The 22,810-nt window shown below is 33.9% G+C and overlaps 2 protein-coding genes across 4 annotated transcripts in view; one reads left to right on the plus strand and one right to left on the minus strand.

The window, feature by feature from the left end:
- On the plus strand, positions 1-19,146 carry LOC113514288 (F-box/LRR-repeat protein 2). Of its 3 annotated transcripts, XM_052896869.1 has the most exons (12): positions 1-746; positions 1,883-2,012; positions 7,012-7,180; positions 9,266-9,421; positions 10,537-10,686; positions 11,198-11,358; positions 11,612-11,717; positions 12,255-12,456; positions 13,530-13,697; positions 14,565-14,619; positions 15,246-15,394; positions 16,098-19,146. In XM_052896869.1, exons 3-12 carry the CDS (start codon positions 7,084-7,086, stop codon positions 16,231-16,233), a joined length of 1,380 nt encoding a protein of 459 aa, XP_052752829.1. In that variant the 5' UTR covers positions 1-746; positions 1,883-2,012; positions 7,012-7,083; the 3' UTR covers positions 16,234-19,146. The 3 variants fall into 3 exon arrangements, with proteins under 3 accessions (XP_052752829.1, XP_026754136.1, XP_026754135.1); XM_026898335.3 differs by lacking the exons at positions 1-746; positions 1,883-2,012 and adding an exon at positions 3,399-4,036; XM_026898334.3 differs by lacking the exons at positions 1-746; positions 1,883-2,012 and adding an exon at positions 6,313-6,689.
- The window catches only part of LOC113514284 (protein TRC8 homolog), a 15,996-nt gene continuing 11,940 nt past the window's right edge, over positions 18,755-22,810 (minus strand). Inside the window, exon 2 of the mRNA XM_026898330.3 lies at positions 18,755-20,996. Coding sequence (XP_026754131.1) covers positions 19,231-20,996 — 1,766 coding nt within the window. The 3' untranslated portion in view covers positions 18,755-19,230. The remainder of the gene's footprint in view (positions 20,997-22,810) is intronic.

Raw genomic sequence — 22,810 nt, forward strand, 5'->3', positions numbered from 1 at the left:
ATCCATTTTCCATTCTGGTGGGATAATACAGTCCTTCCATAAATCGTTAAAAATTTGTAAGAGTTTAGTAAGGTTTATTTTATTCAGCAATCGAAACATATTGTATGTTAAGCGATCAAGGCCACTAGCTGTATCTTTTCTAGATTTTACTGCACTGGATATTTCATCAATTGAGAATGGGTCAGTGAGAAATTTTGGGCATGAATTAACAGAATTAAACTGTTTGTCATCAAAAGGTGAGTGTACAAAATCAGGAGTATATTTGCGTAAAAAATCATTGACCCATGATATATCTTTAAAATGATTTTGACGATGTTTTGAATTTAGTTTTCTCATATTTTGCCAAACAGTGGAAATTGGTGTTAATCTATTAAATTTGGAACAAAATTCCTGCCACCCCTGTTGTCTTACTTGCTTAATTACTAACTTTTTAACAGCTTGAACTCTTTTAAAATTTATGTAATTATCGAGAGTTGGATTTTGTTTAAACCTAAGGTAAGCCGCTTTACTATCATTGACAGCTGTCGCACACCTGTTATTCCACCAAGGTACTGCAATATGTTTGTGCCTCTTTGAAGTATTTGCACCGCTATTTGATAAGTTCCTACGTGGAACGGAACGTTCCACAGCTGTCAAAATAATTTTACAGAACCTATTGTAATTGTTTAAGGGTTCATTGACATCATACTCGAAATCCAAAAGTAATCGATTAACAGTTTCAGAATAAAGATCCCAATTAACGAGACGTAGGTTTATACGATTTAACAAAAGTTTATTAACTTCATCTATAGGAGCATGTTGTTCACCTGACGGAGTTGATGAAGAGTTCTTTGTGTTTATTTTAGTAAAAGTCGGCAGGTGATAACTTCCTAACGGATCATCATGAACCGACCACTCGCATTTTAATGATATGGATGGGGATACCATAGTTAAATCAAGGCCATTGGGTCTCCAAATATGAGAGCCAACAGTAGTAACTTGCTTATCATTTAATAGTACCAAATTACATTCATCTAAACAATCAAGAATGTCTTTACCTCTTGTATTAGTGGAGGTACAACCCCACATAGTATGATGTGCATTTAAATCTCCAGATATGATAGTGGGTTTAGGAAGAGACTCCAAAAAGAACTTAAATTTGGCTTTAGTAAAACTAGGTGTACTATTGGTAGGACAGTAAATACTGGCAACTGAATACCAAGAATTATTAACTTCAATACTAATAGCTATAGTTTGCAAAGAATTGTCGAAAAAAGAGTGAAGTTTTTTATATCTAATACTATTATGTATAATAATCGCTACTCCATTGTGGTTATTACCACAATCATTTCGTTCTATACAATAATCTTTAATTTTTAATTTGTAATGTGGTTTTAGCCAAGTTTCTGAGATGAGAGCAATGTGAATATGATGTTCATTTAAAAATTGTGTAAAAATATGTCGATTGCTCAGTAGGCTCTGAGCGTTCCACTGTATGATAGTTAATTGGTCTCGATTGAATTTTGTGAAATAGGTCTATTACCAAAAGTATCATATAACACATTCAAAACACTTTTAGTGTTAATAGATGTGTTCTTTGTGTTATGTAGTGAAATAAGTTTGATTATGCTTTCTATTAAAAAGTGATAAACTCTTGTTATCAGAATTTAGAATTGAAATTAGGTCTACATTTTTTTTAGGTTTGTTACCCAGTTTAGGAAATATTTCAGTGCTAAGTATATCTCCAAAAGAAGCAGGTCTGAATTTAGATCTATTTTCAGCAATTTTCTTTTGTTTAACAGGGCATTGCGGTGATACACTTGTGTGATTTCCATTGCAGTGTACACAAATAGCGTTTTCCATTCCAGTTGTACAAGTTTTATAATTATGCTCACCTTTGCAGATGCTGCAACGCTCAGAATTCTTACAGAATTTAGCTAAATGTCCATACCTCAAGCACCGGTAGCATTGTTTAACTGGTGGTATATATGGAGTGACATTGTGGCGCCAACCTCCAATATCCAGATATTCAGGTAATACAGATGCAGCAAAAGTAATTGTCACGGTTAGAGTTGGCTGTAACACATATCCATGAGTCAAGGTATTTTTTCTTAAAATTCTTTTAATAGCAATAATTTTCTTAGAACTCGATATCATAGTATATATTTTTTTATTAGATATATTTGTAGGTACATTTCTAATAACGCCTGTAACTTCTGTTGAAGAAGCAGGAATACTGGCCTTAAAATGGTAGTCATTTAAAAAAGTTTTATTATTTAAAAAAGCATTGGCTAAGTCTGGCTTTTGAAAGTATACTCCGATTTTGAATTTATTTATAGATCTAAGATAAGTTACCCCTTTATTAAATCGTTTTAAACAGGAGGAGAGTGAGAGCAAGTCTCTGGATCCAATGGTTTTCTGACTATCTGAGGATTCTACAAAGACAACAAATTCTGTCCCAGGGGATTCCTCGGGATATCTTCTAATATAATCTGTGACGTAGTAAGGTTTATACTTATCGGCCTTATCAATTTCAGATTCTGAGTCAGTAGAAGTATCTTCCGAATATATATCCTTGTCATTACAAGGTTCATGGTCTACATCACCTGAATCGTCATCTTTTTTTTTCCTTTTTCTACAACTGCGCTTCCCCATGAATGCTAATTATATTACTGTCGCTGAATTTAGTGAAAATATAATATTTTATTCAATAATAAGAATTGATAGAGATAGTTTTAATAAATTAATAAAAAAAATTTAAAAAACCCGCTTGTTCTTATTCGAGTTTCCCGCCTTTTTTTCAATTATAAATGATCTTCATGATCTTAGAATACATTTATCTGTCAAAATGTTGACATAAGCATGACACCTGATTGTCATTTATAGATGACATCAGTTAGTGACATTTTGGTGAAGTTTCAATAGAAAATGTTTTAAAAGTTGCCAATTTATAAAAAAATATCCTCCTTTATTTATAATATTAAAATGCCCTCATCTTAATGCAATATTATTATATAAAATCGATAAAGTACTTGTAGAGGTTATTGTGGCTAAAACTACAAAGACTCCGTAAATCATATCTTATTAATTTGGGCATAATTAAATCATTAATTTATAATTTAATTAAATAATAAATTTAGATAGTACAATAGTTATATTATTTATTTATTGTTAAATTATTTGTAAAAAAATATATATCTATTTACAGTTTTTTGTTAAATCTATTATAAGTAAAATATTTATAGCTATTTATTATAGGCATACGTTTTATTATAGGCACTATTTATATAATAGTAGTAATAGGCAATAATTAGTTTACGATTCTAAAAATTGTCAATAGCTAAACTAATTACAAATGTATAACAAATATCTAAATCTATATACTGTTTTATATCTGTATCCAATGACTTAGCTTAATTAATTAGGAAGGTTTTATGCTCTAAGACAAAAAATCTTTTCAATTAAAAGAAAATTAATTAAATAAATTCACAAATGATAAAAGTATTGCGTGAAAAATAAATTTTAATTGAGTAACTCCTCCATTATAAAGTCGGTTAATAATAATTTATATTGATAAGTACAAAGATAAATACACGTCCGGTATATGTTACTGTGACACGAATGCAATACGAATCTTCTTGGCAGCGACACCGTCTCGCAGCGCCCAGTTGAAGCAAAATGCCGCACTTATTTTGGTTTGCCAATTTAAATGTCTGATAACATATAGTTAGTGTGTGTCGCAACATTGCTATAGCCAATTTGAATCACATTTGTACTATAGCTCGACAAATAGACAACATGAAGTTGATCTAATTAAGTTTGTGAACATTTGAGTTAAAATGATTTCGCGCCAAATGTGTCAGTGAAAATATCAGAGTTTATATCGGAGTTTACTGGTATCTCGTCTTTTGAGCATTCAGTGGTTTATTAACGGAGATTTCGTGAATAGTGAATTAATTAGTTAAACATGGATTCCTGGGGAATTTTAAATGTAGATACAGCTGCAGCAGCTATATCTAGAGATGATATGTCAAGTTTTCGACGGAAGCAAGTTATGGTAATTATTTTTACTATTTGGAAAATTTTATATGAAAATTTGGACATGTTCAAATAGTGCTTATAATTATATAAGGAGATTTTAATTTATTTATGACCAATACATGTATGCTATGCCATAATTGAACTTAACGGCTAATTAACTAAAATATATATACCTGGTTGATCGGTATTTCATTTTATTTTATGTCAAATAATAAGATTTGTCTCAAGAAATTAATATCTATCTGTTTGTCAAAGAAATTGAAGAATAAAATGTAATATCATAATCATTCATTATTTTAATATTTATAATGTAACTTACTTTTAAAATGTTGTTTATTTATATTATATAAAAATTTATAGTAATAATACTAGTAATCAATTTACATTATTTATAAATTAATATTTATATACTTTGGAAACCCATGTATAAAGAATTATGTAATTACTCGTATTTAATTACAGGCTTTTATTTATCCATTTTACTTATGAAATGTATACTGGATAAAATCATTAATAAATTATTATTCTGCCAGTTTGGGTCGGTATATCCATTGGTTATTCACATAAAGTAAATTTTATGAATTTATTTTTATATTTTTAAGAAAAACTGCATTTAGATTTTTTTATGTTGCTCATGACCTACATAATAAACAAGGAACATCTATGTTCGTATAAGCAATGTACTGTGTAATCCCATTTTTTAATAAAAATGTGTAAGTTTCTAAAGATGTTTAGAGGTTTGTTATTTAATCACGAATAAACGGCTGAACGGGTTATAATAAAATTTTGTACACGGGTAGGTTATACCTTAACGCATAGAATACTTTATATTTTATGTAAGCCAAGTTGTGAGGAAAAGCTAGTATGTGTTAAATGTGGCAAATTTACAAAAAAACATGGTGTACTATTGTTAATATTTTTTTTTAAAATACTATATTTGTGTTTTCTTTATTATATGTATGTTTGTTTAAAATGTTTAAAACGTAATATAGTAACATTATTCACTTTTGATCAAAGTACAGAAATTCACTTAAAATGTCGCAACAATATTAAAAATTATCTATGAGCGAATCATTTTCTACAAAAGATCCAAATAATATTATTGTCTGAAGTAGGTATGAGTCACTGGTCAAGGAAATACCTTGCTGTCTGCCAAGTTACAAGACTGTTTAATAGCAACGAAATTCCGATTATTTTACTACTATTACAATTAAAGTAATAATAAGTATATATATTATATACTAATGTTTTTTTTTTGATAGAAAATTATTAGTATATGCTATAGACATGAACAGTGTCATGGACATAACAAAGTATATTATGCCATTTATGATACCTCACATGCTTTGTCATTGCTGAACATTAAGGTATTATGTCTCTGTAACCTGTAACTTCTTCGCCATATCCCTTCAAACCGAACACAGATTTGCATAATGGTGAAAACAGGAATAGTTCAGAGGTACCGAAGCAAACGACTTTTGTATAAAGTCTTCCTCTGGTAATTTTTTATAATAAATTTTATGAATTAATTAAATCTTTTAGAATTAATACTAAAGCAAATAATGGAGAATATTTGTCCTGTTAATATTATTTCCAAAATGATTAAAGAGTTTCCAAAGATTCCACAAAAAATCGACATTCGAAAACTAATCTATTAAATCGATTTTGATAAACTAACTACGGGACCAAACTGTTAGTATATTTCATATGTTTTTATTAGCCATGTAGAAAAATTTCATAATATATTTTTGGCACGTCATGTGTTATAATATAAATATAATATGAGTAAACGGACAATATTAATACTTAGTTACGGCATTTTTAAAGTTGATATACAATCACAGCAAATTCTCAAACTAGACATATATAAGTAAAACAGTTATAAATTGATACAATAATATAAACTAATAATTACTAACTAACTCCATTAGGATAATCAAGTGGGTTTAAAATAGACGGAAATATGAGGTAACAAGTATACATTAACGAAGAGAGAACCATCTTTTTGAAGTGAGTTAATGAATTCGAATATTTTGATAAGATATACATATATTCGATTACATATATTTCACGGTTAAATTTTAAATATATCATAAAGGTTTACTTTTTACTGGTTAATTTTATTCCAAATAACTTTAACTTCTATTTTTCAAAAGGTGTCTATATGCACTTTTGTTATTTCAATAAGTACATATAATGCTACACATTCAATATCTTTACAGAATTTAAAACTTCCCGCTAGTTTCTACTGTAAAACTTTTCTTTAGTTTCATGTATTCAAAAATTAAATGCTATTTTTTACTAAAATACTAGCCATTTCTTTCACAATTATTATTCGAATACAACATTTTTAGATAAAAAAGGAAAGAATCGTCAATATCTTAAAATATTTCCTCTCCGTACTCTAGTCTCGGCGCTCCCAGATGATTCCAAATTTAACCACAGCGTTCCACATTATATCTCTGTGAACTTTCCGCGCGTATGAAGTAAATCTGCCATGAAAGTTTCGTAACCTTAAAACGAAATTTGATAAACGTTTGAAATAAAAGTGATTAATTTGTGAAAATATAATAATGGATATACCAACGGATGTTTGGGGACAGCTGGCGTTAGAAGCTAGTCAGGTTTACTTGACCGAAGGTGGAGTTAGAAGCCCGTTCGCTAGTACGGTAATATTTAACTAATTCATGTACCTACCTAGTTTCCAAATAAAACTTACTATTAATAACTCACAAACAACACATTGATTGAATGACCGATGACGATTTGTTGCCAACTAGGAATCAACCTTAGTAGTAAGACAAGGTTATAAATAACAAATATGTAAAATGTATGTTATGAAAAACGAAAATAGTTCATATGCATGTTTAAATACAATGCTTTGGAAACTATTCCATGGCAGTACTAAACAATTAAGAAATAGCTACATATGTAATATAATAATCTTTATTTATTATTATTTTTAAATATTATAATTTTTATTAATTACAGACGATAGAGAAACTGCCGGATAAAGTTTTGCTGAATATTTTCTCGTATTTATCACACAGAGAAATATGTCGCATGGCTACAGTATGCAAAAGATGGCGAATGGTAGCATATGATACTCGTCTCTGGACCCATGTTAGTTTACGACCAGAGATATCTGGTTTACATGTGGGTAAGTAAAATGAATGGTAATAATTAATTTTGAAAAATTCGTACATTAGGAATAATGATTTTTCATTTAATTGAAGTGTATAAGTAGGAAAATAACTAAAATCTAACCAACACAGCTTTAGAGTGAAATAGCTGTAATATAATTCAAAAATAACAAATAACCAAGTCTCGTTGAAACATCGATTATATTATATTTAAGACTACTTAGACGGTAGAATTCTTAATAAAAGATGCGATTACTATATCTATTTTTTTTACGTACGTATGATACGATATTCTGACCTTAATGCAGTAGAGTAATTTTTATTTACCCGATTATAGGATTATATATTTTATTATTGCAACACTGAGGAAAACGTAAACAATATGACGTTACTTCCTTTATTATCTACTCCCATTATGTTAATAATAATATTAAATTTTTCAAATAGCCTTAGCGCTGATTTTTATTTTATAACGATTTTATAAAAGCATTGTTTTATACTGAGGTGTATATTATACCAATTACAATTTCTTTATTATCTAATATATATATTGTTTTATTATATTATAGGTAACTTAATGTCATTGAATGAGGCATAGCAATAGTAAATTATAACAAAAAAATATTGTACAGAAATGATTATAATAGTTACTGGTGGGATAGTTTATATTTGTTGATTATTTTCTACCTATGATCATTAGTGTTAGTGTGTTTCAGTGGGGGAGGATCCTTCCCTTAAAAAAAAAACGCATTATTAAAATCACCGCTCGTATTTCTAGGGTTACTAGATTCTGGGAGAATTCTGGGGTAGGCATGGTCCCCTCTCCTTAAATACGACTAATGACTATTATCTATATGTCGTTCGATTTACGTTGTGTCGAACATATTAGAATTTAAGTGATAGGGAATTAAATTTGCCGGAAAGTAGGTACATTCGAATTTTAAATTGACATAGTTTTTGTGTCAACGAACTCATGACCTTTGGTTATTTCGTTATTAGGCTGGTTATACTTTACATGTAAAGATTTTTTAAAGATTTCTTTCCACAATGTATATCTTGGATTGACACGGGAATGAACGCTGTCGATTACAAAAGACCTATCATAATTGACAAAGACATCGTGTCAGTATGTAATAAACGAAAAAAAACCTATTTGAAATCGAGAATTTTTCTTGTAATATACATACATATGTTGTGAACATTAAAGTTACTGTTCCTATCCATTTATAAATAGATAGATAATATTTACTATATAGATAGTCTATTGGCTTAGTACACCGCTTTTTTCTGGCTTTACCTCTCGATGATCGCGGGTTCGATTTCCACACAATACAAACATTTATATTTATGTCTGTTTGTATTAGTCTGCATGTATTTATTCTACGTATAATATACTACAGGCTACAGTGACTGTTTAGAATCAGACGAGTGTGTGTAGTGACTATGTGCTTGTTTGTCACCTTTGCCTAATGCGTTTAAAAAAAAAATAAGTCTATTCGTTGTTTAGTATCCTAGCACAAGTTATGCTTATTATGGGACTAGATGGCGTTATGAAATGTGCCCAGTTGTATTTATTTATTTATGTAATATGTAACTAAATTTAAACGTTTTATTTATTATCGTTGGCGTATTTGTCAGAGGGAGAATTGTATAAAAGTCATTTGCTTGGGCACCTCTGTCTCATTCGTGTTTCAACCGTAAAGCAGTTGTGTTTGCATGGCTGTGTTTCGGTTTAAAGGGTGGGATATGGCAGTGAACTTACAGGGTACAAAGATATAACACTTTAGTTCTTAGGAATGGCAACGCATGGGGGTATTATGGGCGAAACAGTATACTCTGTTATATCCATGGTACTGCTCATATCTATAAGCGACGGTTACCACTTTCCATCAAGTGGGCCGTCAGCTTGTTTGCCATTCTAAATTACATAAAACAAATTAATCTTACTTTTCGGGGAGTCTTCCTTAAAAAATGTGCATACGTACTTTAAGATATGTTTTTCCAAAGTTTCTCTCGGAACCTGGCATAGACTAGACAATTCTTGTTTGGCCACGGCCCTCCTAGCCCCTTTTTAAATACATCCATAACATTACATGTTCCAGGTTCTCTCGAGTCTCTGTTGGCACTAATATCAATAAGATTTGGTCCTTCGCTGCGATACATCGAGTTGCCAATAGAGCTGATCACCCACACGGTGCTGCACGAGTTGGCGGCAAAGTGTCCTAATCTGACGCACATGCTCCTTGATTTTAGTACAGGTAAGATTCTTTTATGGGTCAAAATAGCGTGATGGAGTCGCCTATCTATATCTTCACGTAAAGACCTTTACGGGATAGGCTGTAAGAACCTATGAATAAATGAATGGTGCTGCTGCCTACACTAATTGTTTATAGTGATGGGTTTTTCAATGGGATGAAAGGTAAAAATGGTATGGTAACTCCACATTTCGATATCAGTATACATTGGCGATGTTCCAATTAACGCTGATAGATGCCGTTGAAGTCAAGTCAGTTATCTACTAGAAATTAACTACGATAGTTAATTTAACTACACCAACAGTATTTCTGAATAAATACGACATTAAAAACTTCAAGAAAAAGCGTACTTTTTCTTTAAAGGTTGACAAGATGTTTGAAATTTCTTTGACGTTGCCGGTGGCTATGGCGGGCGGTAATCACTTACCATCAGGTGAGCTGCAAAGCTCATTTGTCTTTTATGTTATAAAAAAAAAGGTAAGGGGATATATAGCTACCAATGGGGAGTAATGCCTCATTATTCACGATCACATTACCTTTCTGATGAATGATACTGGAATGGTTGAAACCAGCATCTGATACATTTTTATATTTCTGTAATTTCATCGACAGAGAATTCAGCGAGAGGAATGACGAGTTTTTCCTAGAGATTACAGTATAGTATTCTACTAAAAGTGTGTATTAAAGTTTCTTCAGGGTCGGCAACGTGCATATGACATCCCTGGTGTTGCAGGCGTCCATAGGCGACAGTGACCGATTACTATCAAAACTGGCTATATGCTTGCTTGCCGCTTTCGTGGTATAAAAAACAAAACATCGTAGGAGTATTTACATTATTTAAATACAAGCAATAAAAAAAAAAAAAAACATTAAAACAGGGAGTGTTAATTTTACCACAAATATGATAAATACCATTGATTACTTTAGCACATTTTAGGAACTATAATAAAATACATTGAGTCATAGACAAAACAATAATATTTTTTTTATCTTTTTTTATTCTATAACTGAGTTCTGTACCTTGAGTAAATAAATATTCTATTCGATTGTTAATTATTATAATTTATTGGTATCAAACATTATCCAGTTATGTCTTCTTTATGTGTACAATTTCACAGCTATGCAACTTCACGACTTCTCCGAAATGCAGGCGTTCCCCACCAAACTGCGATACTTGTGTATCTGTCTTTCGGAAGTCATCTTCATGGAGGGCTTCATGAGGAAAATTTACAACTTTATCAACGGTCTCGAGATCTTGCATCTCATTGGTGAGTTTTAGATTACTACACTTTTTTAAAGAAAAATGGGAAAAGATATTCTCCCTGCTAACGTTATTGGTATATTCTAGTGGGGTATCAGTGAGAGATGATAGGTGAGGATGAAGTTAGATTAGTAGGCCAGTCGTGATCTATCAGCAGGAATTTATTTTATTCGCGGGGGTGTAGACTTGACAGGGTATTTTACTAGCAATGGGACCATATTATTAACAATTTTTCTTATTAGATTATCATCAATAGATCATGTTTCAGTCATTATTCTTTGTATCCTATCGTTTTCGTTCCCTAATTATGTTTTCTCTTTCACTTCGCCAATTATATTCCCTGACAATATCAATTCATGAATGATGTGTTGGTATTAATCCGGATATTTCTTTGTATAAAAAGTACGTACTTAAAAAAAATCAAAATTTTAGAGATGATACTGTGTACCTATATAATAAAGTGAATAATTTCAATGGTATTTATTATTTTATTAATTAATACATTTCGCACATTGTAGGAACATACGAGAAAATAGAGGAAGAAGAGGAAGAAATATATGAAGTGATAAATGTACACAAACTGAAGTCGGCGACGCCGAATTTACGCGTCATCAATTTGTATGGCATCAACTTTGTTGACGACTCACACATTGACGCTTTTAGTTCAAACTGTATACAGGTGAGTGATGTAAACAATAAAAACAATATTGATATACGTACGAATACATCAGTGGTACCTCCAATGAGTGATGATAGGTAAAGATGAAGCTGGGCCACTGGGCTATTGTGATGAATTCACCGGGAATTAACTACAATGTTTTCCAGGACCAGAATAGACCATGCCAAAGTCTTAAAACAATGATTTCGCTAGTCCCTGTTACTAATGGGTATTCACCAAATAAATTGCCGAACTGACCTTTCCTACGTTTCAGCTGGAGTGTTTGGCGGTGAACTTCTGCAACAAAGTGACTGGCTCCACGATGAAGACGCTGTTTCAGCGCTCGCGAAGGCTCACTTGCCTTCTTATGAATGGCTGCAGTAAGCTATTCAATTATCTATCCTTATACCAGGAGCTTTATGTTCAGAAAATGGCCACTATCCATAAGAGATTGTTGTTTCCTGAAGAACTAGCTCGTATTATAAAAATAAACCGTTTGGTTCCGGCATAGAATAGGCCACCTCTTCCTTTCCCGTGCGTGTCATATGAGGCGACTAAAGGAACTTAATATTAGGGCGAAGGGCAGCAGCGTCCCTGTTACTTAATACCTCTAAAAGCCTAATAGCGGTTGCCATTCCGCCTGCCAAGCTTAGCAACTACTGGCATAACTCCTTTTATGGGGAAGGCTTATGTTCAACAGTAGACAGTTGACGGCTGAAATGAACTGGAGTGGAGTTTATGTGTTAGATACTTTTTGGAGCATTAATGTTTCACGCAATCGTTATTAAATCTGGCATATATATACCTACGTATTATATTGGACGAAGGTAAACACAGACTATTGTCTATTTTGGTCAATAAATATATTCTGATTACGCAGATAAAAGCTACCTTAAAATAATGGGTCTAATTCACAGATCTCCAATCAGAATATGTGATGCAAGTGGAATGGGAAAAGTCCTCAATCCAGGAACTGGATGTGACAGCCACTGATCTGTCCACCGAGTGTCTCATTGACATGCTTACCAGGATCCCCAACCTGAGATTCTTGAGTGCTGGTCAGATCAACGGCTTCAACGATTCCGTGCTAAAGGCCTGGATGGAGTCGGGATCAGCTAGGTAACAATTGAAATAATCCGAGTGATAGCGTTAACAAATGGCGGATTTACACATTTGTCGCCAATACTGTGTAAATGTAATAAATGTTTTCACTGATTTAATAGCATATTAAAATACAATTTAAAAATTAATTTTTGACCTCAAACTTGTCACCCTAGGCCCCAGTAACTAAGCCTGCTAATAAATCCGCTACGGGCGATAAGTTGCCCTTGTTGAAAAACTTAGCGAAAATGTAGCATGTCGATTGTTAAGGTTACCATTGTGCCACTGTAAGGCTACGTCCTGTTCATAAAGGCCTATGATAACCCTATTTTAGTCGTGAACATATTTCTTGTGATTAGTTTAGTATTCGTTGTCGTATTTCTTAGATAGCACGGTGGACTCTTCAACTATTTTAGGTTTGCGACCAAAATGACTAAAGAATCGGTATTTAGGGAATGACAAACAATTCTGACTGTGCTGCCGGAAAGTAGGAACTTTTATTAAAATAAATTTATTGACCAAAATAAAAAATAGTAACGTAAGGCGAATATAATAGTAGTAGCATTCTCTACCAGGATATGATGTACTCATTAAAGCTTAGACTGCAATCCTCCCGCTTCAGACCACTCCTTGGGGTGACGTTTGAACGGGTGGTCGTGCGAATCGCATTGTGACATATTATTGTTTATTATTTTCTACACCTACTTACCATACCAGAAGGACAGCACAAATAAGTATAAACTTGAATACAGAATAGGTATATAAGTTTTTAGATATAATTAAGGCAAAAATGAAGTAGATCACATGTATAATTATATATTTAACAGCATTGGAGATCTCAGATGATGAGACTCATCATTAAAATGACGACTTCTGGTCGATAGATGGGCAGCAGCGTCCCACTTAAAATATCTCAAAATCCTAACTATGGTTGCCAACCCGCCTGCCAAACGTGGCAACTAATGGCAAAACTTCCCAATGGTAAACACTATTAAAATTGCGATGTAAAAATAACCTAGATTTTTTGGAGCAGTATTTGTTTACTTAGATGTTATTCATCTAAGATGACGCTTTGTTGGAATCCCATACAGGAATCTGGTGGCTTTGGATGTGGACTCTTCGGACAATCTGTCGGACGAGGCGCTGCACCGGTTCCTGTCGCGGCACGGCAGCCAGCTGTGGGGGCTCGTGCTCAGCGGGATGCCTCACATCACCGATCAGCTCTGGCAGAGCGTGCTTCAACTGCTCACAAACGCTAAGTGAGTCACTCATCTCTTTTATACGACATGAACACGAAGTGATGCAACTAGAAAATAGAGGAATCCAGTGACATGAAGATAGTAAAATACATAATACATATACTCAAATCTAGAGTATATGAAATACACCACATGTGTTGCTATCGCTGTTTTTTATAATTCGTGTAATATCACTGTTATTTTTCTGTCTCCATGGGTGCTCGAGGGCTGCAACACCCAAGAGAGGTAAATAATAGGTGCGGAGCATCCATTACGCTAGACATCACAAAACTAAAATAATCGTCATCTTGTTATCTCTTGTTTAGACCGCATTTGCTTGTTCAGTAAGCAGTGTACGTCTTTCAGCTGAAATAATGATGATGCATCTGGTTATCAAAAGAGCACGAGGTTTTCTAGAAGCCGGCACCCCCTTCCCGTAATTTTTTTTTTTTTTTTTTTACAACACAGGGGGCAAACGAGCATGCGGCTCACCTGATGGTAAGTGACTACCGCCGCCCATGATCACCCACAACACCTACGGCATTGCAGGTGTGCTGCCGGCCTTTTAAAAAGGAATATGCTCTTTTCTTGAAGGTTATGTTGTCGTATCGGTTCGGAAATACTGCTGCTGGAAGTTGATTCCTTAGATATGCCTTTGCCCATAGCTAAAAGCTCCGCTCCTAATCTTGGGGTAGGTACCAGACAATTCTAAGAAAGGCACGGCTTACTCGCCCCCTCCCCTCCTTTAATACGCCTATGCCGGATTTAGTGCTACGAAGTTTTGGCGCTATAGATATAAAGTCAAAATTTTTTATAAAGACATAGCCACTTGGCCTTCGCGATCCGATATGTAAAGTTATATTTATAGGACATTTTGAATATTTACAGGATCCTCATAATGGGAACACAGGAGCGACTTGGCGTTAACATACATGTTGATCAGGTAACACTTCATTCTGCCTAAAACTTCAGTATATACCTACAGTTTTGTATACAATTTAGAATGGTAAACGATTTGAATACATAATGATACATGTACAGAACTTGTACTTCACAGAAGACACTCTTGGTCCTTTACGTATTTATTTTCGAAGAGGGTTCTGGCACCTTAAAAAGTAGCATATATTCACTCTTAAACATGTCTTTGTAAAACTTTGCTCGAATCCTGCAATGTACACGACTCCCTCAGCCTCCCCTTGAGTATGTACGCCTATGTTTTAAGTAGCGCTTTGGCGTTGCTTTTTTGGCACAGGGTTCCTGTTTGACTATGTATTGCGTACGATGATGTTGCCTTCCGATAATCGGGGGTTCGTCGATGACTGTACAATCCCAATTTTTATATTCATGTACGTTTGATTTACGTATAATATGTATCTACGAACTTAAGGGAATTTAATGATCGAGGGATGGGTAGCAACTTCTGTTTTAAAACCTTACCAAAACCTAACTGCGGTTACCAACCTGTCTATCAAACGTGGCAATTACTAGCAGAATCCCCATGGGAGAGGCGTATATTCAGCAGTGGACGGTAAAAGGTTGATATGATGATAAGAGTTCTTGCATTTACAGCTGATGGACGGCATTGCGACCCACTGCCTCAACCTGGAGCGGCTGGAGCTTCGCTGGGACCCCGAGAACTTGCGTTTCAGCGACAAGAGCCAGAAGGCGATAGATATACTGCGCGTCAAGTGCCTCAAACTCAAGTGCCTTGTGCTCAGGTGAGTATAGTTTAATATCTTATTAATAATGTACATAGTACCTATTCTAGCTTTTACCAGTGACTGTTCGCGTATCCGGGATATATTTACTAAATATAATAAAATTTGCCTATGCCAATCTCCGTCCCATAAAGTAAGAGTAGGTATACCAAAATTTCAGTGATTTCGGTTAGGTATGTCGTTAAGATTCTATAAGGTAACAAACATATTTCACATTTCTATTTCTTTTTTAATATTATAAAGGATTGACAATTTTACTACTATTTTACAATTTTACAACTACATATATATTATATATGGTGCATAATTAAAGTTTGTGTCCCACAAAAAAAAAAAAATTTGTGACAAAACCAATTATTTTGATTTAAAAATTAAATTACTGCACCGACTTTGATATAAATTCTATAGGACCAATCTGTAAGTTTAACCTTTTAGAAAAAAAAAAAAGAAATCCAAACCGGTTTACGATTGACGTGAGTTATGAGGTAACAAACAAAAAAAAAAACCGAATTGAGAACCCCTTTTTGTTGAAAAGGCGGACTTAATGATACTTAGAATGGCACAAGTACAAGGTGACAGCATTTTCTTCCAGTAAATTTTTGAAAAGATTTTATATAAATGATTATTATTTTAGAGAAATATATTCGATTTCATTTAGTTCTATGTTTCTGCTAATACCGTTAAATAAAGCGCTTTGTTGCAGCGATGGTCGTTACTACGAGATCGTGAAGGCGAACTTCGAGCGCGCGGACCGCACCACAGTCGTCCGAACGTCTACAAACTGTCGCGTCTCGAACTATTATCTACTCTCCAACTACAAGGACCTCATATTCAACTAAATATTTATACACACACGTCATAAACGGGCAAAATACACAAACTTACCAACTATGAAAGGAATGTAATAATATATTATGTTCAATATTAGACGCCATCTAGTAGTAAACTAAGTAGAACTCGTACTATGGGTTAGGTAATTGATAGATATGATATGTATTGATGAGTATGTCTTTTTGTATTCTATGTATGTATTTATTTACTAAAAAGTATTTCTAATTATCTAATACTATAGTACACGCTTTTAGTTTGACACACTACTGGTTACACACTAGATGGTAGGGGTGGGTAATATACTGTAACAATATCTATATACTTTAGTTAAAATATCTGTATATTGGTCCCATAACGAATATTTTAAGTGTTATCTATGAAAATAATATTGGAAAATAGACTTTTAACATATTCGAAAAATAAATATCACACCGATATGGGTAATATCGAGATGGGTCATGACCTTCTTTATATCATCAATGTTAAGAACCCAATATATAGATATCGGATCGGTATCCATATTACCCATACTTACTAGATGGCGATGTAATGATTATTTACAGTTACTTTTTTGTGAATGCATAAACATTATACATAGTAAACAGCCAGACCATACAAAAAGGCATGGTCTGAATACAATTATTTGTATTGTGCAGGGATCGAACCTGTGACTATTGGAAGGAGGCGATGTGTTAAACTGCTACATCACCAAGGTCATCTAAGTTATATTTACCAAATTATACTTATAACTTCTCCAGGGGTTTTTAAAATGAGAAGCGTACTTCCGAGGCATAGAAACTTCTAAAGACCCGTTAGAAAGGTGACAAACAAATACATAAATAAAATGCCGTCAAAGGCATCAAAACGCTTCTATGATGTCCGTGGTGAGAGCACCATGAACAGTCCATGTCTCTATAGTTCGCCTATTCGATGATTTTAATTTTCCATCAGGTAGAATGACGGTTTGTTTGCCATTTTAAGTAACATAAATAAATGAGATAGAAAGAGACGGCGACGTGCTGTCTTTTTCTTTCTCACGCGAGCCTTTTTCTTTTTTACCTGGAACGTTACCCGCAGATTCGTTTCTCATTTGTTTAGCGACCCAAAAGGATTTCTCTTTTAACATTGATGTCAGTTTTTATAAAGTTATAAATTATGTATCTATATTGTATTGTCTAAAAAATTAATTCTTAGACATATCTTGAGGTGACCTATTCACCTAGTAATATTTTGCATTAGTGCAAAACTATAAGCATTTTCTTCTAATGCCTCGCATGATTAACTTGGCATAGCCACGTACATATATATACAAATTAAAAATAAATTTATGCTGAATAAAAATGTATTACACCATACACTGCAGAAAATACTTGGAATTTGTTTACAGTACAGAGCATATACTGAAGACGGAAACTTAATAACCAGAGGGAGACTGTACAAAAGTCGATTGCTTGGGTACCTCTGTCCCATTCGTGTTTCTACCGTGAAGCAGTTGTGTTTGCATGGCTGTGTTTCGGTTTGAAGGGTGGGATATGGCGTGAATTTACTGGGTACAGAGGAATAACACCTGAGTCCTTAGGAATGGCAACGCATGGGGGGTATCATTGGCGAAACAGTATACTCTGTTATGTCCACGGTACTGCTCGTATCTATAGGCGACGGTTACCACTTTCCATCAGGTGGGCCGTCAGCTTGCTTGCCATTCTAAGTCGTATAAAAAAAATTTAACTCGTAAAGAAGGATGAATTTGACTTTTTGTTTGTAATGGATAAACTCGAAAATTAATGTTTTGTTTTTTTAAATTTCGAAAAAAAAACCAGGACAGGTTGACAGTTTTATATTTAATTTGATTACCATCATATATGCCGTCAACTGTCCACTGCTGAACACAAGCTTCAACCATAATGTGGGTTTACCAGTAGTTGCCACGCTTGGCAGGCGAGTTGTCAACCGCAGTTAGCTTTGGTGATGTTTTAAGAGGAACGTTACTGCCCAACCGTCGGCTATTAAGTTCTCTTAGTCGCCTTTTATGACATCCCCGTGAAAGGAAGGGGTGACCCATTCTATGTCGGGACTACGCTGCAATTTAATAAAACTTTTTTATTAGTTTCAATGGGTCCCGTTCTGTACCTTGTAATATGCTATGACGATATAAATGACCATTTTAAAGTAAATATTTTCGCATGTCAGTTGAAATCATGGACAATGACCCCTAAAGTTGTGTTTATTTTTAAACAAACATCGCTGCAAATGTTTAAATAAAAAAATAAAAAACTAAGCATAATTAGACATAAAGGAAGTGTTCTAATCTTGATTATGCGGCGAGAAACGGGTACTATACAATTTATGTTAATTTGTTTAGAAGCCGGTCAGTTTTGGGCTAATTATGTAAAATATTTCACGGTATTAACCAATTTTATACTAGATTTACTGTTACAACTGCAAAATTTTATATTACAATAAACTGTTAAAGATTGATAAATGCAATTTTATTTTTGACAATTTTAGACTATGAATAAAAATATATAATTGCTAAAATAATAGTTTATTTACACATTTTTATATCAGAAAAATTACTATTTTTATATATAATATATATATATTTTTTTATTAAGTTACAGTCAATTATTAAAAGCTATTTCTAAATAATATCAATATTTACAAATAGCTTTAAATTCGTCTAATAATATAATTTTCAAAACAGTACCAACTGCTTTTTGTTAGCTCGGTAACACTTGAGAATTTTTGTCATAATCGTGTAACAATGTACAGCGACAGGCTCGCAAGCACATAAAATCCATTAAGCTTAACTTATAGACAACACACGCCAGAAATAACTCATCCACCACAAGACAAAATTCAACTCACCATTTCAAATCACAGTCTTACCTCATTTATAAAAAAAAAAAAAAAAACAATAACTTACTATACAAAATAAAGTGACCACTCAAATTGAATTTTCAAAATCGTGTTTAATCTAAGTGGTATACGTCCTCGTCAAGCAGTCACCTGACGCCCTCCCCTAGCAAGAGATCAGGCTCTTCCTCCAAGATGAGGTTCTGATTATTACTGTTCTCCTCGTTGCCCGCATCAGAGTTGTCTTTATTCACGTCGCTGTCTATTTTATACAGTATGTCATGACACAACGGGCATCTATCTTGGACGTATAGCCACTTTCTTAAACATACTCCGTGGAAATAATGGTTGCATCTGGTTATTTTAGCTGAGTGCATCTCTTGGTAGCATATGGCGCAAACGTCGTCCAGCCTGCTGAGCTGATCCGCGGATGCCTCTCGCAACGAGTTAATTTTGTTGACTGCCGTCCTCCGTTTCATGAAAACTGACCATCCGGCCCTCGCCTCACACCAAATGTTGAAATAGGCATGTATGCACATCATGACCGCGCGAATAGCGCCGCCGGACTCGAAGAGGAGTATCCAAGCTCCGTTGAAGAACAGGAATATACCGAAACAAAATTCTATGGTGTTCCCAAACGCACGGATGTAGTATACGTAGTCGTCGAGTTGCTCCCAGAACGTACTTCTGTAAGCGTCTATCAGGAAAAGCGAGTATATCATCAGGCTGACTATTACTTTCACTATTACTTCTATACTGAAAGCACTCACGGCCAATAACCACGTTGAAATGTTGTGTTGGGACCATAGATATACTAGTAAAGATATAGGAAAGATGATGAGAAAAGCGCAAACTCCCAACGCTCGGATGTGTCTATGCGTGCTCGGATTATGAGATGCACTCAGTGACATAAGCATTGGGTTCACGATGTTGTGCAGGAAATGTAACAGAGCGGTGAATAATAGACAGAAATTCCTGCATAAACGGACAAATCTCTTTTCTGGATTTAGTGACGTTAGTCCTGTCTGCAATGCCAGTATATAAAAAAGGATAGCCGATACGGTCCCAATGCTTTTGTCCTCCTCCTCATCAGTAAGTAGAATCCATTGGAAGAAATTGCCAATATAGTGACAGAAGAATGAGATTACCGAAGTCATTCCGAGTACGGCCGTTATGGTTTCGCAACCTGTGACTAGGAGTGATTTAGCCATCGAAGCGAGTGATTGCACCGCTAACAATGTGGACACTTTAAGTCCCTCCTCCGCGTCGTCATCGTAGTTATCCATAAGCAGAAGTATGGCGTGTTCGGCCACTCGCATTACCCAAAACACTCTTAAGACACATGGCACGTTTAGTCGCATCCATTCCATTTCGACCAATGCTGATAATCCATAATTACTAACAAAGAGTCGTCCGTGTTGATATCCGGAATATATGACTTGTATCACGTTGTACAACGATGACCAGAGCACGTATTTGACAAGGAAAAGAGGTAACAGCGCTGAGAACACTGGGGAGTGATGCAATAGGTTTGGAGGAACTGGTAACATAGCTAAAAAGGACGGCGCCATAAAGCTGATCGGTAATAATTTCTGTATGCTTGCTTGTCGCGGCCCTAGATGGACATTTCTAAATAGGACGGCTAGAGTGAATTGTATAGCGAAATTTTGTATGACTAACACGCCCGGCCCGTCGAGATCAAGTAGATTCTTTATGTTTAAGTTGAGGATGTCTTCAAGGATGCTGGTGCCATGTTGCGCGCTTGCCGAAGCTAATGACAGCGCCTGGATTTGCTTGATAGCGGACACGTTGGTCCAGTATGACACGAAGACGATCCCTACCGACATCAGGTAGAGGTACACGATGATTAGGTGCTTCGTGTAGAGCACGAATATGCACAGCGCCGACATACATCCTGAAAAATAAAGAAACAATACATTTATTGATTTTGTATAAAACAGACAAAAGATCGTAAATACATTTAGTTGTATTGTTATGTTGATTATAGTATTTGATTTTGTTCAATAGATTGTTATCAGGCCCGATAGAGATAAATGAATACCAAGAACTAATCGCATATATAGTTTCGATTGTTACACCTATTAATATTATAAATGTGAAATTTTGTAACGATGGAGGAGGAGGGAGGGATGAATGGATGGATAGATGAAGGGATGGATGGATTGAATGAAGGAATGGATGTTTGTCGCTCTTTCATGGACGGAAACAAATTTTAATGAAATTTTATACACAGGTAGGTTATATACTTATTTAGTATATAATACTGGTAATGCGGGTGAAGACATATATAAGGATACAACTAGTAAAAAAATATATAGAGAATAGAATTTACTTGCACAAAAAGGCGTTTATCTATTATAAATCTTTAAAATTGATTTTTTTTTCAAACTATAGGCTTTTTTGGATTAATTTCATACAAATTTTGTCAAACTATGGTATGGATGTATATTATGTACCTGCTATTGTATAAATGGATTTCATTTTAATACAGCACTGACTCAAAAAATTACATTGGGCATTTTTGGAGTTAGTTCAGTAGCTTAATGCAAACAGTACGGGTTATAGGCGCTGACACAGATGTATTTTATTAGTATTTGCATATTATTCAATAAAATATATTTTTATACGCAATGAATGAATGATTGTCTGTTCAAGTTTTAAATATACATTAAATTCATGGCTCTCATACAAATTGACATGATAAAACTAAAAATGTTGGATAAAGTAATAAAATTATATAAATTAATTAAAACTTCCACAATTAAGATCACACTAATTTGCATCAAAAACAGGGGAGTGAAAAAATGCATTCATAAAGTTTTATTCTTAATTATCCGGCGACGAAATTACACCGCTTTATTGAAATGACGCCATTAGCGTGAAGTGTATATTAAAAAACAAAATGCAATGAGTAATGCGACTATTTTAAGCCTCCTGAAAGTACATATTTCAAACACACTTATAAACAATATAAAATTGTAAAACATTACGTTAAACAGTTGGGAGAAAAATGAGTAAATTTATTATTCCATTGTTGCATGTTGCATCAGACTTTAACCTTAACAGAATTAATAACATTGAAAGATGTCTTAACTCAAATGAACTTGACGAGCATTCATAACCGTAGCTTACTGAAGTGTGACGCGTCACAACTATATGTAAAAAAATTTTTTTTTTGTATTTAGCGGATGCACTTTGAAAACAACAATTTTCAACGTGAAAGGTTGAATGATTAATTATTTAAAAATAATCTCTCTAGCGAACTTACAAACTATGTTATTTATAAACATTGCATATTTATTTATTTATTTAATAAGGTTCACAGGTTACAACTTTTTACAGGTTTTTGTAACTAACAAAATGGGCCTTATGTACATGCAACTTTTAATTTTAACAACAAACGTGAAAGGTTGAATGATTAATTAAAAAATAATCTTTTGCCTAATGTAAAAGTCTTTTACAGGCGAACACCACATGCACTATTATAATATTTAATAAATTATTAACAATATCTGAATAATAAGTAAATTAAGAACTTATGTGTAAGATTTTCCTCAATAAGTTATATCTGCTGTTGATGGATCCAAAATTGATGTCAATTTGACCGTGGTGAGCATTCAGAATCCTACATAATCTGGGTACAGGCGAATTGGCTCCTAACACTGTTCTTCTTAACGGAGGACATAAAGGTGTTATCTGTTTCCGAGG

The sequence above is a fragment of the Galleria mellonella genome, unplaced genomic scaffold, assembly GCF_026898425.1.
Source record: "Galleria mellonella isolate WM207_F2 unplaced genomic scaffold, CSIRO_AGI_GalMel_v1 utg35, whole genome shotgun sequence".
NCBI classification, from domain to species: domain Eukaryota; kingdom Metazoa; phylum Arthropoda; class Insecta; order Lepidoptera; family Pyralidae; genus Galleria; species Galleria mellonella.

Coding starts and splice junctions, on each gene's coding strand:
- LOC113514288 (XM_026898334.3), top strand. CDS start 6,594: ATGGATATACCAACGGATGTTTGGGGACAGCTGGCGTTAGAAGCTAGT. Junction 6,690..7,011: donor GAAGCCCGTTCGCTAGTACG/GTAATATTTAAC, acceptor TATTAATTACAG/ACGATAGAGAAACTGCCGGA. Junction 13,698..14,564: donor CAACTGCTCACAAACGCTAA/GTGAGTCACTCA, acceptor GAATATTTACAG/GATCCTCATAATGGGAACAC.